The sequence below is a fragment of the Pseudophryne corroboree genome, chromosome 1 (assembly GCF_028390025.1).
Source record: "Pseudophryne corroboree isolate aPseCor3 chromosome 1, aPseCor3.hap2, whole genome shotgun sequence".
Lineage (NCBI taxonomy): Eukaryota > Metazoa > Chordata > Amphibia > Anura > Myobatrachidae > Pseudophryne > Pseudophryne corroboree.
The window spans coordinates 973,578,066-973,595,581 of NC_086444.1; the positions used below are offsets into that span (position 1 = coordinate 973,578,066).

The following is a 17,516-nucleotide window of genomic DNA, read 5'->3' on the forward strand; positions in this document are numbered from 1 at the left end:
GGCGTCCTCCATCTCCCACTGGACTGACTCACGTGAGCAGTGCACACACCTTCTGGCTTTGGAGGATAAAGTCCGGCTCCCAGAGCTCAGCGCATCGCAGGCGTCTGTCAGCTGATTATGCTCTCTATGAGGAAGCTTCAATTGGGAGCCAAACACGTCAGAGAAAGTGCCCTATTTGTGACCCAGTTGACATCAATTGCTGGTCGGTGTGAATACATGTGCATCGTTGTGGTTTGAGGCTGATAAGCAGGAGAAAGGAGGACGCTATATGCGGCGGCTTGAGGACGGGAGCATAACCAGCTGACAGACGCCTGCGATGCGCTAAGCTCCGGGAGCCAGACTTTATCCTACAAAGCTAGAAGGTGTGTGCGCTGCTCACGTGAGTCAGTCCAGTGGGAGACGGAGGACGCCACTTGCGGTGGTTGGAGAACGGGAGCTATATCAGCCATCAGGCGCTTGCGGTGCGCCGAGCCGGGGTGTCTGACTTTATCCTCCAGGATTCAGGACATCTCTCCCATAGTGAGAACTTACCATTCTGTAAGCACACAGACAATTCCATGAACTGGTAAAAAACTTCATTTATGCTACACTATATGATATTCAATTCAGGAGATTATTTATAGCATACTTTATGGCACTGTCCTATTTAGGAATAAAATAAGGACATCAACACCTTTACAAGTATCGGATCAGTTTACTGTGGTCAATTAGAGCAATATAGATATATGATCCACCTATTATGCTCAATTATTATTATTATTATTATTATTATTTTATTGGGGGGTTTTATATGTGCATATTAATTTTTTTTATGTTATTTTGTCTTTACATGATTGATTTTACAGATATTAAAAAATATCTTAAAGTAATGAATGTATTGAGTATATTCATGTCCTGTTGCCTCAATTAGAATTTATTAGCGCGAGGGGTTTTATATTTTTTTGTAACTTTCGGACAATGCCAATCCAACTTTTTTTTAAATCGGATTGGCATTGTCGAAAAAATGAGCCAAAAACCTGTCATAAACGCCCGCAAAGTCGACAATACACGTGGATCCACGGCTAATCCGCCGAGCCACATGTTTTCCGATAAGTCGGAAAAACGGCACTGGACTTGAATAGGAAGAATCCAGATTCGCCCTAAAAAAGTCAGAAAAAATAAGAATTTACTTACCGATAATTCTATTTCTCATAGTCCGTAGTGGATGCTGGGGACTCCGTAAGGACCATGGGGATAGCGGCTCCGCAGGAGACTGGGCACATCTAAAGAAAGCTTTAGGACTATCTGGTGTGCACTGGCTCCTCCCCCCATGACCCTCCTCCAAGCCTCAGTTAGGATACTGTGCCCGGACGAGCGTACACAATAAGGAAGGATTTTGAATCCCGGGTAAGACTCATACCAGCCACACCAATCACACCGTATAACCTGTGATCTGAACCCAGTTAACAGCATGATAACAGAGGAGCCTCTGAAAGATGGCTCACAACAATAATAACCCGATTTTTGTAACAATAACTATGTACAAGTATTGCAGACAATCCGCACTTGGGATGGGCGCCCAGCATCCACTACGGACTATGAGAAATAGAATTATCGGTAAGTAAATTCTTATTTTCTCTAACGTCCTAAGTGGATGCTGGGGACTCCGTAAGGACCATGGGGATTATACCAAAGCTCCCAAACGGGCGGGAGAGTGCGGATGACTCTGCAGCACCAAATGAGAGAACTCCTGGTCCTCCTCAGCCAGGATATCAATTTTGTAGAATTTTACAAACGTATTTGCTCCTGACCAAGTAGCTGCTCGGCAAAGTTGTAAAGCCGAGACCCCTCGGGCAGCCGCCCAAGATGAGCCCACCTTCCTTGTGGAGTGGGCATTTACAGATTTTTGGCTGTGGCAGGCCTGCCACAGAATGTGCAAGCTGAATTGTACTACAAATCCAACGAGCAATAGTCTGCTTAGAAGCAGGAGCACCCAGCTTGTTGGGTGCACACAGGATAAACAGCGAGTCAGATTTCCTGACTCCAGCCGTCCTGGAAACATATATTTTCAGGGCACTGACAACGTCTAGCAACTTGGAGGCCTCCAAGTCCCTAGTAGCCGCAGGCACCACCAATAGGTTGGTTCAGGTGAGACGCTGAAACCACCTTGGGGAGAAACTGAGGACGAGTCCTCAATTCCGCCCTGTCCGAATGGAAAATCAGATAAGGGCTTTTTCAGGATAAAGCCGCCAATTCTGACACGCGCCTGGCCCAGGCCAGGGCCAACAGCATGACCACTTTCCATGTGAGATATTTTAACTCCACAGATTTAAGTGGTTCAAACCAATGTGACTTTTGGAACCCAAAACTACATTGAGATCCCAAAGTGCCACTGGAGGCACAAAAGGAGGCTGTATATGCAGTACCCCTTTTACAAACGTCTGAACTTCAGGGACTGAAGCTAGTTCTTTTTGGAAGAAAATTGACAGGGCCGAAATTTGAACCTTAATGGACCCCAATTTCAGGCCCATAGACACTCCTGTTTGCAGGAAATGTAGGAATCGACCCAGTTGAATTTCCTCCGTCGGGCCTTACTGGCCTCGCACCACGCAACATATTTTCGCCAATTGCGGTGATAATGTTTTTTGCGGTTACATCCTTCCTGGCTTTGATCAGGATAGGGATGACTTCATCCGGAATGCCTTTTTTCCTTCAGGATCCGGCGTTCAACCGCCATGCCGTCAAACGCAGCCGCGGTAAGTCTTGGAACAGACAGGGTCCTTGCTGGAGCAGGTCCCTTCTTAGAGGTAGAGGCCACGGATCCTCCGTGAGCATCTCTTGAAGTTCCGGTTACCAAGTCCTTCTTGGCCAATCCGGAACCACGAATATAGTGCTTACTCCTCTCCATCTTATCAATCTCAGTACCTTGGGTATGAGAGGCAGAGGAGGGAACACATACCCTGACTGGTACACCCACGGTGTTACCAGAGCGTCTACAGCTTATTGCCTGAGGGTCCCTGGACCTGGCGCAATACCTGTCGAGTTTTTAATCATGTGGAAGACTTCTGGGTGAAGTCCCCTCTCTCCCGGGTGGAGGTCGTGCTGAGGTAGTCTGCTTCCCAGTTGTCCACTCCCGGAATGAATACTGCTGACAGTGCTATCACATGATTTTCCGCCCAGCGAAGAATCCTTGCAGCTTCTGCCATTGCCCTCCTGCTTCTTGTGCCACCCTGTCTGTTTACGTGGGTGACTGCCGTGATGTTGTCCGACTGGATCAACACCGGCTGACCTTGAAGCAGAGGTCTTGCTAAGCTTAGAGCATTGTAAATGTCCCTTAGCTTCAGGATATTTATGTGAAGTGATGTCTCCAGGCTTGACCATAAGCCCTGGATATTCCTTCCCTGTGTGACTGCTCCCCAGCCTCGCAGGCTGGCATCCGTGGTCACCAGGACCCAGTCCTGAATGCCTAATCTGCGGCCCTCTAGAAGATGAGCACTCTGCAACCACCACAGGAGGGACACCCTTGTCCTTGGTGACAGGGTTATCCGCTGATGCATCTGAAGATGCGATCCGGACCATTTGTCCAGCAGGTCCCACTGGAAAGTTCTTGCGTGGAATCTGCCGAATGGGATTGCTTCGTAGGAAGCCACCATTTTACCCAGAACCCTTGTGCATTGATGCACTGAGACTTGGCTCGGTTTTAGGAGGTTCCTGACTAGCTCGGATAACTCCCTGGCTTTCTCCTCCGGGAGAAACACCTTTTTCTGGACTGTGTCCAGGATCATCCCTAGGGACAGAAGACACGTCGTCGGAACCAGGTGCGATTTTGGAATATTGAGAATCCAATCGTGCTGCCGCAACACTACCTGAGATAGTGCTACACCGACCTCCAACTGTTCCCTGGATCTTACCCTTATCAGGGAATTGTCCAAGGAAGGGATAACTAAAATTCACTTCCTTCGAAGGAATATCATCATTTCGGCCATTACCTTGGTAAAGACCCGGGGTGCCGTGTACCATCCATACGGCAGCGTCTGAACTGATAGTGACAGTTCTGTACCATAAACCTGAGGTACCCTTGGTGAGAAGGGTAAATTTTGACATGAAGGTAAGCATCCTTGATGTCCCGAGACATCATGTAGTCCCCTTCTTCCAGGTTCGCAATCACTGCTCTGAGTGACTCAATCTTGAATTTGAACCTCTGTACGTAAGTGTTCAAAGATTTTAGATTTAGAATTGGTCTCACCGAGCCGTCCGGCTTCGGTACCACAACAGTGTGGAATAATACCCCGTTCCCTGTTGCAGGAGGGGTATCTTGATTATCACCTGCTGGGAATACAGCTTGTGAATGGCTTCCAAAACTGTCTCCCTGTCAGAAGGAGACATCGGTAAAGCCGACTTTAGGAAACGGCGAGGGGGAGACGTCTCGAATTCTAATTTGTACCCCTGAGATATCACCTGAAGGATCCAGGGGTCTACTTGCGAGTGAGCCCACTGCGCGCTGAAATTCATCGAGACGGGCCCCCCACCGTGCCTGATTCTGCTTGTAAAGCCCCAGCGTATACTGAGGGCTTGGCAGAGGCGGGAGAGGGTTTCTGTTCCTGGGAACTGGCTGATTTCTGCAGCCTTTTTCCTCTCCCTCTGTCACGGGGCAGAAATGAGGAACCTTTTGCCCGCTTGTCCACGAAAAGACTGCGCCTGATAATACGGCGTCTTCTCATGTTGAGAGGCGACCTGGGGTACAAACGTGGAATTCCCAGCTGTTGCCGTGGCCACCAGGTCTGAAAGACCGACCCCAAATAACTCCTCCCTTAATAAAGCAATACTTCCAAATGCCGTTTGGAATACGCATCACCTGACCACTGACGTGTCCATAACCCTCTACTGGTAGAAATGGACAACGCGCTTAGACTTGATGCCAGTCGGCAAATATTCCGCTGTGCATCACGCATATATAAAAATGCATCTTTTAAATGCTCTACAGGCAAAAATATACTGTCCCTATCTAGGGTATCAATATTTTCAGTCAGGGAATCCGACCACGCCAACCCAGCACTGCACATCCAGGCTGAGGCGATTGCTGGTCGCAGTATAACACCAGTATGTGTGTAAATACCTTTTAGGATACCCTCCTGCTTTCTATCAGCAGGATCCTTAAGGGCGGCCATCTCAGGCGAAGGTAGAGCCCTTACAAGCGTGTGAGCGCTTTATCCCCCCTAGGGGGTGTTTCCCAACGCACCCTAACCTCTGGCGGGAAAGGATATAATGCCAATAACATTTTAGAAATTATCCGTTGTTATCGGGGGAAACCCACACATCATCACACACCTCATTTAATTTCTCAGATTCAGGAAAACTACAGGTAGTTTTTCCTCACCGAACATAATACCCCTTTTTTGGTGGTACTCGTATTATCAGAAATGTGTAAAACATTTTTCATTGCCTCAATCATGTAACGTGTGGCCCTACTGGAAGTCACATTCGTCTCTTCACCGTCGACACTGGAGTCAGTATCCGTGTCGGCGTCTATATCTGCCATCTGAGGTAACGGGCGCTTTAGAGCCCCTGACGGCCTATGAGACGTCTGGACAGGCACAAGCTGAGTAGTAGCCGGCTGTCTCATGTCAACCACTGTCTTTTATACAGAGCTGACACTGTCACGTAATTCCTTCCAACAGTTCATCCACTCAGGTGTCGACCCCCTAGGGGGTGACATCACTATTACAGGCAATCTGCTCCGTCTCCACATCATTTTTCTCCTCATACATGTCGACACAAAAGTACCGACATACAGCACACACACAGGGAATGCTCTGATAGAGGACAGGACCCCACTAGCCCTTTGGGGAGACAGAGGGAGAGTTTGCCAGCACACACCAGAGCGCTATATATATACAGGGATAACCTTATATAAGTGTTTTTCCCCTTATAGCTGCTGTATAGTTAATACTGCGCCTAATTAGTGCCCCCCTCTCTTTTTTTAACCCTTTTTGTAGTGTAGTGACTGCAGGGGAGAGACAGGGAGCTTCCCTCCAACGGAGCTGTGAGGGAAAATGGCGCCAGTGTGCTGAGGAGATAGGCTCCGCCCCTTTTTCGCGGACTTTTCTCCTGCTTTTTTATGGATTCTGGCAGGGGTTAAATGCATCCATATAGCCCAGGAGCTATATGTGATGCATTTTTTTGCCATCCAAGGTGTTTTTATTGCGTCTCAGGGCGCCCCCCCCCCAGCGCCCTGCACCCTCAGTGACCGAAGTGTGAAGTGTGCTGAGAGCAATGGCGCACAGCTGCAGTGCTGTGCGCTACCTTGTTGAAGACAGGACGTCTTCTGCCGCTTTTCCGGACCTCTTCTGCCTTCTGGCTCTGTAAGGGGGCCGGCGGCGCGGCTCTGGGACCCATCCAAGCTAGGCCTGTGATCGTCCCTCTGGAGCTAATGTCCAGTAGCCTAAGAAGCCCAATCCACTCTGCACGCAGGTGAGTTCGCTTCTTCTCCCCTTAGTCCCTCGATGCAGTGAGCCTGTTGCCAGCAGGTCTCACTGAAAATAAAAAACCTAATCTAAAACTTTCACTAAGAAGCTCAGGAGAGCCCCTAGTGTGCACCCTTCTCGTTCGGGCACAGAGATCTAACTGGGGCTTGGAGGAGGGTCATGGGGGGAGGAGCCAGTGCACACCAGATAGTCCTAAAGCTTTCTTTAGATGTGCCCAGTCTCCTGCGGAGCCGCTATCCCCATGGTCCTTACGGAGTCCCCAGCATCCACTTAGGACGTTAGAGAAATAAGATTTTACTTACCGGTAAATCTATTTCTCAGAGTCCGTAGAGGATGCTGGGGACTCCGTAAGGACCATGGGGATAGACGGGCTCCGCAGGAGACATGGGCACTTTAAGAAAGAATTTAGTTCCTGGTGTGCACTGGCTCCTCCCTCTATGCCCCTCCTCCAGACCTCAGTTAGAGAAACTGTGCCCAGAGGAGACTGACAGTACAAGGAAAGGATTTTGGTAGTCCAGGGCAAGATTCATACCAGCCACACCAATCACACCGTATAACTTGTGATAACAACCCAGTTAACAGTATGACAAATAACACAGCATCAGTTCATGCCCGATGCAACAATAACGTAACCCTTATTGAAGCAATAACTATATACAAGTATTGCAGAAGAAGTCCGCACTTGGGACGGGCGCCCAGCATCCTCTACGGACTACGAGAAATAGATTTACCGTAAGTAAAATCTTATTTTCTCTAACGTCCTAGAGGATGCTGGGGACTCCGTAAGGACCATGGGAATTATACCAAAGCTCCCAAACGGGCGGGAGAGTGCGGATGACTCTGCAACACCGATTGAGCAAACATGAGGTCCTCCTCAGCCAGGGTATCAAACTTATAGAATTTTGCAAAGGTGTTTGAACCCGACCAAGCAGCAGCTCGACACAGCTGTAGTGCCGAGACCCCTCGGGCAGCCGCCCAAGAAGAGCCCACTTTCCTAGTGGAATGGGATTTGACCGATTTAGGTAATGGCAATCCTGCCGTAGAATGCGCCTGCTGAATCGTGTTACAGATCCAGCGAGCAATAGTCTGCTTTGAAGCAGGGCCGACAAGCTTGTTGGCTGCATACAGAACAAACAGTGCTTCTGTTATCCGGACTCTAGCCGTCCTGGCTACATACATTTTCAAAGCCCTGACCACATCAAGGGACTCGGAATCCTCTAAGTCCCGTGTAGCCACAGGCACCACAATAGGTTGGTTCATATGAAAGGATGAAACCACTTTTGGCAGGAACTGAGGACGTGTCCGCAATTCCGCTCTATCCATATGGAAAACCAGATAGGGGCTTTTATGTGACAAAGCCGCTAATTCCGACACTCGCCTAGCCGAAGCCAGGGCTAATAACATGACCACCTTCCACGTGAGATATTTCAACTCCACCGTCTTAAGTGGTTCAAACCAGTGTGACTTTAGGAAACTTAACACCACATTAAGGTCCCAAGGCGCCACCGGAGGCACAAAAGGAGGCTGAATATGCAGTACTCCCTTTACAAAAGTCTCAACTTCTGGGAGAGAAGCCAATTCTTTTTGAAAGAAAATGGATAGGGCCGAAATCTGGACCTTAATGGAGCCTAATTTAAGGCCCAAATCCACTCCAGTTTGTAGGAAGTGAAGGAAACGGCCCAGATGGAATTCTTCCGTAGGAGCATTCTTGGTCTCACACCAGGAAACATATCTACGACATATACGGTGATAATGTTTTGCTGTTACTTCTATCCTAGCCTTTATCAGCGTAGGGATAACCTCAACCGGAATGCCTTTTTCTGCTAGGATCCGGCGTTCAACCGCTATGCCGTTAAACGCAGCCACGGTAAGTCTTGGAACAGACAGGGTCCCTGTTCAACAGGTCCTGTCTTAGAGGAAGAGGCCACGGATCTTCTGTAAGCATTTCCTGCAGATCTGGATACCAGGTCCGTCGTGGCCAATCTGGAACAATGAGGATTGTTCTCACTCCTTTTCTTCTTATCATCCTCAACACCTTGGGTATGAGAGGAAGAGGAGGAAATACATAGACTGACCGGAACACCCACGGTGTCACTAGGGCGTCTACCGCTACTGCCTGAGGGTCTCTGGACCTGGCGCAATACCTCTGTAGCTTTTTGTTGAGGCGGGACGCCATCATGTCTATCTGTGGCAGTTCCCACCGACCCACAATCTGTGCGAAGACTTCTGGATGAAGTCCCCACTCTCCCGGGTGTAGGTCGTGTCTGCTGAGGAAGTCTGCTTCCCAGTTGTCCACTCTCGGAATGAACACTGCTGACAGTGCGATTACATGATTCTCCGCCCAGCGAAGAATTCTGGTGGCTTCCGCCATTGCCACTCTGCTCCTTGTGCCGCCTTGGCAGTTTACATGAGCCACTGCGGTGATGTTGTCTGACTGGATCAGAACTGGTTGGTCGCGAAGTATGGTCTCCGCTTGACGTAGGGCGTTGTATATGGCCCTTAGTTCCAGGATGTTGATGTGAAGACAAGTCTCTTGACTTGACCAAAGACCTTGGAAATTACTTCCCTGTGTGACTGCTCCCCAACCTCGGAGGCTTGCGTCCGTGGTCACCAGGATCCAATCCTGAATGACGAATCTGCGTCCCTCGAGAAGGTGAGCCCTCTGCAGCCACCACAGGAGTGACACCCTGGCCCTGGGGGACAGGGTGATCAACCGATGCATCTGTAGATGTGACCCGGACCACTTGTCCAGCAGATCCCATTGGAAATTCCTTGCATGGAACCTGCCAAAGGGAATGGCCTCGTATGACGCCACCATCTTTCCCAGGACTCGAGTGCAATGATGCACTGACACCTGTCTTGATTTCAAAAGGTTCCTGACCAGAGTCATAAGTTCCTGGGCTTTTTCTATCGGGAGATAAACCCTTTTCTGGGTCGTGTCCAGAATCATGCCCAAGAAAGGCAGACGAGTCGTAGGAATCAACTGCGACTTTGGAATATTGAGAATCCAGCAGTGTTGCTGTAACACTTTCAGTGAAAGAGATACGCTGTTCAGCAACTGCTCTCTTGATCTCGCTTTTATGAGGAGATCGTCCAAGTACGGGATAATTGTGACACCTTGCTTCCGCAGGAGCACCTTCATTTCCGCCATTATCTTGGTGAAAATCCTCGGGGCCGTTGAGAGACCAAACGGCAACGTCTGAAATTGGTAATGACAGTCCTGTACCACAAATCTTAGGTACGCCTGATGAGGTGGATAAATGGGGACATGAAGGTACGCATCCTTTATGTCCAGTGACACCATAAAATCCCCCCCTTCCAGGCTTGCGATGACCGCTCTTAGCGATTCCATCTTGAACTTCAACCTTTTCAGGTATAGGTTCAGAGATTTTAAATTCAATATGCGTCTGACCGAACCGTCCGGCTTCAGAACTACAAACATGGGCGAATAATAACCCCTTCCCTGTTGAAGGAGGGGAACCTTGACCACCACCTGCTGAAGATACAATTTTTGTATTGCATTTAACACTATCTCCCTCTCTAGGGGGGAAGCTGGTAGGGCCGATTTGAAATACCGGCGAGGAGGCACCTCTTCGAATTCCAGCTTGTAACCCTGAGACACAATTTCTATTGCCCAGAGATCCACCTGGGAGTGAACCACATGTGGCTGAAATTCCGAAGACGCGCCTCCACTGGGCCCGACTCCGCCAGTGGAGCCCCAGCGTCATGCGGTGGATTTTGCAGAGGCCGGGGAGGACTTCTGTTCCTGGGAACTAGCTGTGTTGTGCAGTTTCTTTCCTCTGCCCATACCTCTGGCAAGAAAGGACGCACCTCGGACTTTCTTGTTTCTTTGTGAACGAAAGGACTGCATTTGATAATGCGGTGCTCTCTTAGGCTGTGAGGGAACATAAGGCAAAAAATTTGACCTTCCAGCTGTAGCTGTGGAGACCAGGTCCGAGAGACCTTCTCCGAACAATTCCTCACCCCTGTAAGGTAAAACCTCCATATGTCTTTTTGAGTCGGCATTGCCTGTCCATTGCCGAGTCCACAGGACCCTTCTGGCAGAGATCGACATAGCGTTTATTCTAGAACCCAGTAGACTAATGTCTCTTTGAGCATCTCTCATATAAAGGACAGCGTCTTTAATATGCCCCAGGGTCAATAAAACAGTATCCTTATCTAGGGTATCAATCTCCTCTGATAAGGTATCTGTCCATGCCGCCACCGCACTACAGACCCAGGCCGACACGATTGCTGGTCTGAGTAAGGTACCTGAATGTGTATAAATGCACTTCAGGGTACCCTCCTGTTTGCGATCTGCAGCATCTTTGAGGGTAGCCTTATCATGGGAGGGCAGGGCTACCTTTTTGGATAAGCGTGTTAAAGCTTTGTCCACCCTAGGGGAGGATTACCATCGTAACCTATCCGTTGGCAGGAAAGGATACGCCATAAGAATCCGTTTGGAAATCTGCAGTTTTTTACCTGGAGATTCCCAAGCTTTTTCACATAACTCATTCAGTTCGTGTGAGGGGGGAAAAGTTACCTCAGGTTTCTTTCCCTTATACATATACACCCTCGTGTCAGGGACAGGGGTTTCCTCTGTGATGTGCAAAACATCCTTTATCGCTATAATCATATATTGAAGGGATTTAGAAAATTTTGGCTGTAACTTTGCATCATCGTAATCGACACTGGAGTCAGAATCCATGTTGGCATCTGTGTCAACAATTTGGGATAGTGGGCGCTTATGAGACCCTGACGGTCCCTGCGACATAGGATCAGGCACGGGTTGAGACCCTGACTGTCCCAATGCATCAGCTTTGTCTAATCTTTTATGCAAGGAATTAACATTATCATTTAAAACCTTCCACATATCCATCCAATCAGGTGTCGGCGCCGTCGGCGGAGACACCACATTCATTTGTTCCCGCTCCTCTCCCACATAGCCTTCCTCATCAGACATGTCGACACAAGCGTACCGACACACCACACACACAGGGAATGTCCTTTCTGAAGACAGTTCCCCCACGAGGCCCTTTGGAGAGACAGAGTATGCCAGCACACACCCCAGCGCTATATAACCCAGGAATAACACAGTAACTTAATGTTAACCCAGTAGCTGCTGTTTATATATTTTTTGCGCCTAACTATGTGCCCCCCCTCTCTTTTCAACCCTCTTCTACCGTGTATCAGCAGGGGAGAGCCTGGGGAGCTTCCTCTCAGCGGTGCTGTGGAGAAAAAAATGGCGCTGGTGAGTGCTGAGGGAGAAGTCCCGCCCCCTCGGCGGCGGGCTTCTGTCCCGCTTAAATTTTAATTTTTTTGGCGGGGGCTCATACATATATACAGTGCCCAGCTGTATATATGTGGTCTTTTGCCAATATGAGGTCCCGAATGCTGCCCAGGGCACCCCCCCTGCGCCCTGCACCCTTACAGTGACCGGAGTATGTGAGGTGTGTGGAGCAATGGCGCACAGCTGCAGTGCTGTGCGTTACCTCTAGTGAAGATCACGAAGTCTTCTGCCACCTGTGAAGTCTTCTTTGTTTCTCATACTCACCCGGCTTCTGTCTTCCGGCTCTGCGAGGGGGACGGCGGCGCGGCTCTGGGACGGACGGCGAGGGTGAGATCCTGCGTACCGATCCCTCTGGAGCTAATGGTGTCCAGTAGCCTAAGAAGCAGGACCTAGCTTCAGAGAGTAGGGCTGCTTCTCTCCCCTCAGTCCCACGATGCAGGGAGTCTGTTGCCAGCAGAGCTCCCTGAAAATAAAAAAACTAACAAAATACTTTCTATCAGCAAACTCAGGAGAGCTAACTGAAAAGCACCCAGCTCCTCTGGGCACTGTATCAAACTGAGGTCTGGAGGAGGGGCATAGAGGGAGGAGCCAGTGCACACCAGGAACTAAATTCTTTCTTAAAGTGCCCATGTCTCCTGCGGAGCCCGTCTATCCCCATGGTCCTTACGGAGTCCCCAGCATCCTCTAGGACGTTAGAGAAATCCCCATTAATCCTTTTCTTCCTAATCCTTTATTCTGTCCCCTGGTACCACCTCTATCCCTCTCTCCTCTCCTCTGCCTCCCTTCCCCTCTTCTTCTGTTTCCCCATTGCAATTTACTTCTGCCCCTTCACACCATTTCTTCCCCACCACTCAACCCTGCTCTTTCCCTCCTCTGCCTGTCACCTCACCTCTCCTTCACCAGTATCATACTACACTCCCTCCCTGCCTCACTCCTGCAGTCTCCTTTCCTAGCCAAGGCGCCAGCTCCATCATTACACCCTCTTTATCCCTTCCTTCCACATCAATCTTACCTCAACGCTACAGCAATCCTGATAATCTCATTCACATCTCTCCCACAAACTCATACTCCCTATCCTGTGCGCTCTGGAATGCCAGATCTGTTTGCAACAAACTGGCCCCCACTCATGACCTTTTCATTTCCAACTCCCTGCACCTCCTGGCCATTACAGAAACCTGGATTACTCCCTATGACACCACTTCTCCTGCTGCCCTCTCTGCTGGGGGCCTCACATTCTCACACACACCCCGACCCGGGGGTCGCCATGGGGGTGGTGTTGGGATCCTTTTACCCTCAAGCTACACATTCCAACTAATACCTCCAGAACCACAGAACCATCCCTTACATTCTCTACATTTGAGGTCCATGCAATACGCCTCTACCAACCTACTAGTCTTCGAGTTGCTGTCATTTACCGTCCACCTGGCATTTCCTCCAAATTCCTCGACAACTTTGCTTCCTGGCTACCTCACTTCCTCTCTCCGGACATTCCCTCCATTATTCTAGGTGATTTCAACATCCCTATCGATAACCCCACAAAATCACCTGCCTCTAAACTCCTTAACCTCACCTACTCACTTGGTCTCTCCCAGTGGACCACCTCACCCTTCCATGTGCTCACTGGATCTGGTTTTCACTCACCGCTGTGATATTTCTGATTTCTCCAATTCCCCTTTTCCCCTCTCTGACCACCACCTGCTCTCTTTCAACTTATCTATCTCTGCTTCCCCATCTCTCCCTCCTAAGGCTACCATCACTAAGCGTAACATTGAGGCTATTGACGCCTCATCCCTATCCTCCCTGTTTGACTCACTTCTCTCTCCTCTTCTCTCTCTCACATGCCCTGAACAAGCTACAACCCTATACAATGCATCTCTTACTTCTGCCCTTGACTCTGTAGCTCCGCTAACCACTATTCACCCTCGCAGATCAACACCTCAACCCTGGCACACCAAATGCACCAGATATCTTCAAAAATGCTCACATACTGCCGAGCGACAGTGGAGGAAATCACGCTCTAAAGCAGACTTCCTCCATTTAAAAATTTATGCTCTCATCCTTCAGTACTGCCCTTTCCCTCGCTAAACAATCCTACTTCAAAATCCTCATCTCTACTCAGTCTTTCAACCCCCGGCGCCTCTTTGCCACTGTTAACTCCCTCCTCTGCCCACCACCACCTCCTCTCCCTTCCTCATGGTCTGTGCTTGACTTTGCCACTTATTTCACATCCAAGATTGACTCCATACGTCAGGACATCACATCCCACCAGACCAGCAACCAGCCACCACCTTTCCTTTGCCACCCCTCCCCTTCCCTCTTACCAACTCTGACATCTTCCTCCAATGTACCTGGTGAGGAAGTCATGGCCCTCATCCGTCCCCCCCCCCCCCTCCCCACAACCTCCCCACTTGACCCTGTCCCCTCCCACCTCCTCCGCTACCTCTCTCCTGCCTGTTTCAATCTTGCTCACCTTCTCAATTTCTCTCTCTCATCAGGCACTGTGCCCTCTGCTTTTAAGCATGCTCTTGTCTCCCCTATTCTTAAAAAACCTACCTTGATCCAAACACTCTCTCCAACTATCGACCCATCTCTCTCCTCCATTTTGCCTCCAAACTTCTTGAGCGTATTGTCTATTATCGCCTCACTGCCTTTCTTTCCTCTCACTCACTGCTTGACCCATTCCAGTCTGGTTTCCGTTCTCTCCATTCCACTGAAACTGCCCTCACAAAAGTATGCAATGACCTCCATGCAGCCAAAGCTAAGGGCCACTACTCTCTGCTTATTCTTCTTGACCTCTCTGCTGCTTTTGACACTGTGGATCACCCTCTCCTTCTGCAAATCCTTCACTCTCTTGGTCTGCATGTTACTGCCCTCTCCTGGCTGCCCTACCTCTCTGATTGTTCCTTCTCTGTCTCCTCTCATGATGCTACCTCCCCCCCACTTCCACTAACTGTTGGTGTCCCCCAAGGCTCTGTTCTGGGTCCTCTCCTTTTCTCACTCTATACGTCCTCTTTAGATGAACTCATTAGTCCTTTTAACTTCCAATACCACCTCCATGCTGATGACACTCAAATCTACCTCTCCTCCCCTGACCTCTTCCCCGCTCTCCTCACTCGTACCTCCAACTGTTTTTCTGCTATCTCTTCCTGGATCTCCCAGTGCTTTCTTAAACTCAACATGTCTAAGACTGAGCAGATCATCTTCCCACCCTCCCACACAACCTCACCTCCCACAATCTCATTATCCATTGATGGCATGACTATCTCCTCTAGCCCCCAGGTACGCTGTCTTGGAGTACTCCTTGACTCCTCCCCCTCATTCAAACCACACATTCAGCACCTCTCACAAACCTGTCATTTTCATCTCAAAAACATTTCCAGAATCAGACCTTTTCTCACCCAGGATGCCACTAAGATCATTATTCACTCACTGATTATTTCCAGGCTGGACTACTGTAATCTCCTCCTAACTGGCCTCCCTGACAATTACCTCGCTCCACTCCAATCTATCCTCAATGCTGCTGCCCGGCTCATCTTCCTCACCAAACACACTACGTCCACCTCCCCTCTCCTACAAGCCCATCACTGGCTTCCCTTCCCTTTCAGAATCCAATTCAAACTTCTCACACTCACTTACAAAGCCTTCACCCACTCCTCTCCCATTTACATCTCTGATCTTATCTCCCTTTACTCTCCCACCCGTCCTCTTCGCTCTGCTAATGCATGCCGACTCTCCTGTCTTTACTACCTCCCACTCCTATCTCCAAGATTTTTCACGTGCTGCTCCTTTTCTCTGGAATTCTTTACCTCTCCCCCCCCTCAGACTCTCCACCTCTCTACAAAACTTCAAACGGGCTCTTAAGACCCACTTCTTTACCAAACCCAGCCAAATCTCATCCTAACCCTCTGTTCCACGCTCTCTATGTACCCCATCTGTGTCACCCCTGTCTGTCCACCCCTCCCCTTAGAATGTAAGCTCTCACAAGTAGGGCCCTTTTCCCTCATGTGCTTATCCTTTTCTTACTTTAATAATCCTCAACTGCCCAAATCCCGCAGTTTTGTGGCCACCTTGGAACTTATCTCTGTTGTTTACTGGTGTAGTTATGCTTAGTTACCCTGTAGTTGTCCTATATTGTCTTCAACTGTAAGTCACTGTCTTCCTGTTTTGATTATGTGCATATGTACTCTGTAATTGGGCACTGCGGTACCCTTGTGGCGCCATATAAATAAAGGATGATAATAATAATAATAATAATAATAATGGTAATAAAATGCAGTTTTTCGGACTTGTTGGAAATTCTGACGAGAATTGAATAGACCCCCAAGACTGCTGACCCAGATAGGAACTGAGAGGAACTTACCCACTTGTCACATACAAAAATTGAGAAAAAGAACCAAACTATAAATACTATGTATGATATACAAAAAAGGTAACATTTTAACTGGCATGTACAAAAGGGTGTAAAGAGAACATACCTTATAAGATGAAGACGGTGCTACTCCTCGAGCACCCTGGACCTCAACTGCCTCATCATCTGAGAAAACAAAAAGGCATAAATCCAGTTACAGTATATCACTTGCCAGAGCTATTCAATGTACAGTTCTGAATCCTGCTGCACAGGTTAACCTGTCCGCAGCATCCGCCTTGTTTCCACCACTGGCCCCCATCTCTCATAATACTATATGACAGTGGTTCCCAATCTTTTCTGAATCACGGCGCCCTAGAGTGTCAGAATTAATTACACTGTTCTACAGAAATAAAAAAAAAAAATTCACACTAAATCAAACGAATGTATATATTTTGTGCTGAATTTGAATATGCATTCAGATTTTCTCCATCAGGCCAGGTTTTTTTTGTGAGTTGCGTTTAAAATGTTATTCAATTAGTACTTGAAGTCTAAATGATAAAAATACACCTTTATACCTCCCAACATTCACAGGAAGTAAATCGGGACCTTCTGTGCGGCGAAGCCACGTGGCGCTGAAAGGGGTCGCGGCTTCATAGGGCCAAGCCTCCCATTTTAATCATAGTGGGGGCAGGGCCAGAGCTCTGTGAGCTGCTGGCCATGTCCCACAGTTCCTCTGCCTCCCGGGAATAGACGCTGTGCGCATGCGTACAGCATCTATTCATCGATGCTCTGCATAAAGCAGAGCAGCGAGTGACAGGAGCATCCCAACTGCCCCTCCCCCTCCACGGGACACTGCGGCCCACGGGAGGGACAGCGGGACAGTACCAAAAAACGTGACTGTCCTGCGAAAATCAGGGACAGTTGGGATGTATGCACCTCATTCTGGCTGACCTAAAAAGTTGTCGATGATTATTTTTGGGCATATTTTGCCTTTGGGATCTCTCTTCGTGGTCCAGCAATAAACAGCCACCATACTGGAACTCCATTTGCCTTGGCACCCCTTTTCCATCATAGAAATCTGCTGATGGAAACACTTGCCATGCTCATCAATGAAAGCTCCAAGATTTTCTGGGGAAGTTCTTAGCCAGACCATCCTTAGGTTCGATTCTGTGGTGAGGGACAAGATTTGCTTCTATTTGTCCACATATTTCTATGATTGACAGCCACAAGCACTGGTTTCGCCAATTACATTGATCATAAATAATTTGAATTGGTCCTGGACCACCAATCCAAGGCACCCATACAAGTGTCCGGAGGCACCCCAGGGTGCCCCGGCACACAGTTTGAGAACCACTGCTATATGACATATTGGTAGATGTGTACGATTCATTCTATATGATCACAGATAAAATAT

General features: G+C 48.8%; 1 protein-coding gene across 3 annotated transcripts in view; it reads right to left on the minus strand.

The window, feature by feature from the left end:
* The window catches only part of LOC134920292 (uncharacterized), a 265,262-nt gene that overhangs the window by 128,843 nt on the left and 118,903 nt on the right, over nucleotides 1-17,516 (minus strand). For all 3 annotated transcript variants that reach the window (XM_063920509.1, XM_063920510.1, XM_063920511.1), the window contains exon 11: nucleotides 16,230-16,288. In XM_063920509.1, the coding sequence (XP_063776579.1) occupies nucleotides 16,230-16,288 (59 nt within the window). The remainder of the gene's footprint in view (nucleotides 1-16,229; nucleotides 16,289-17,516) is intronic.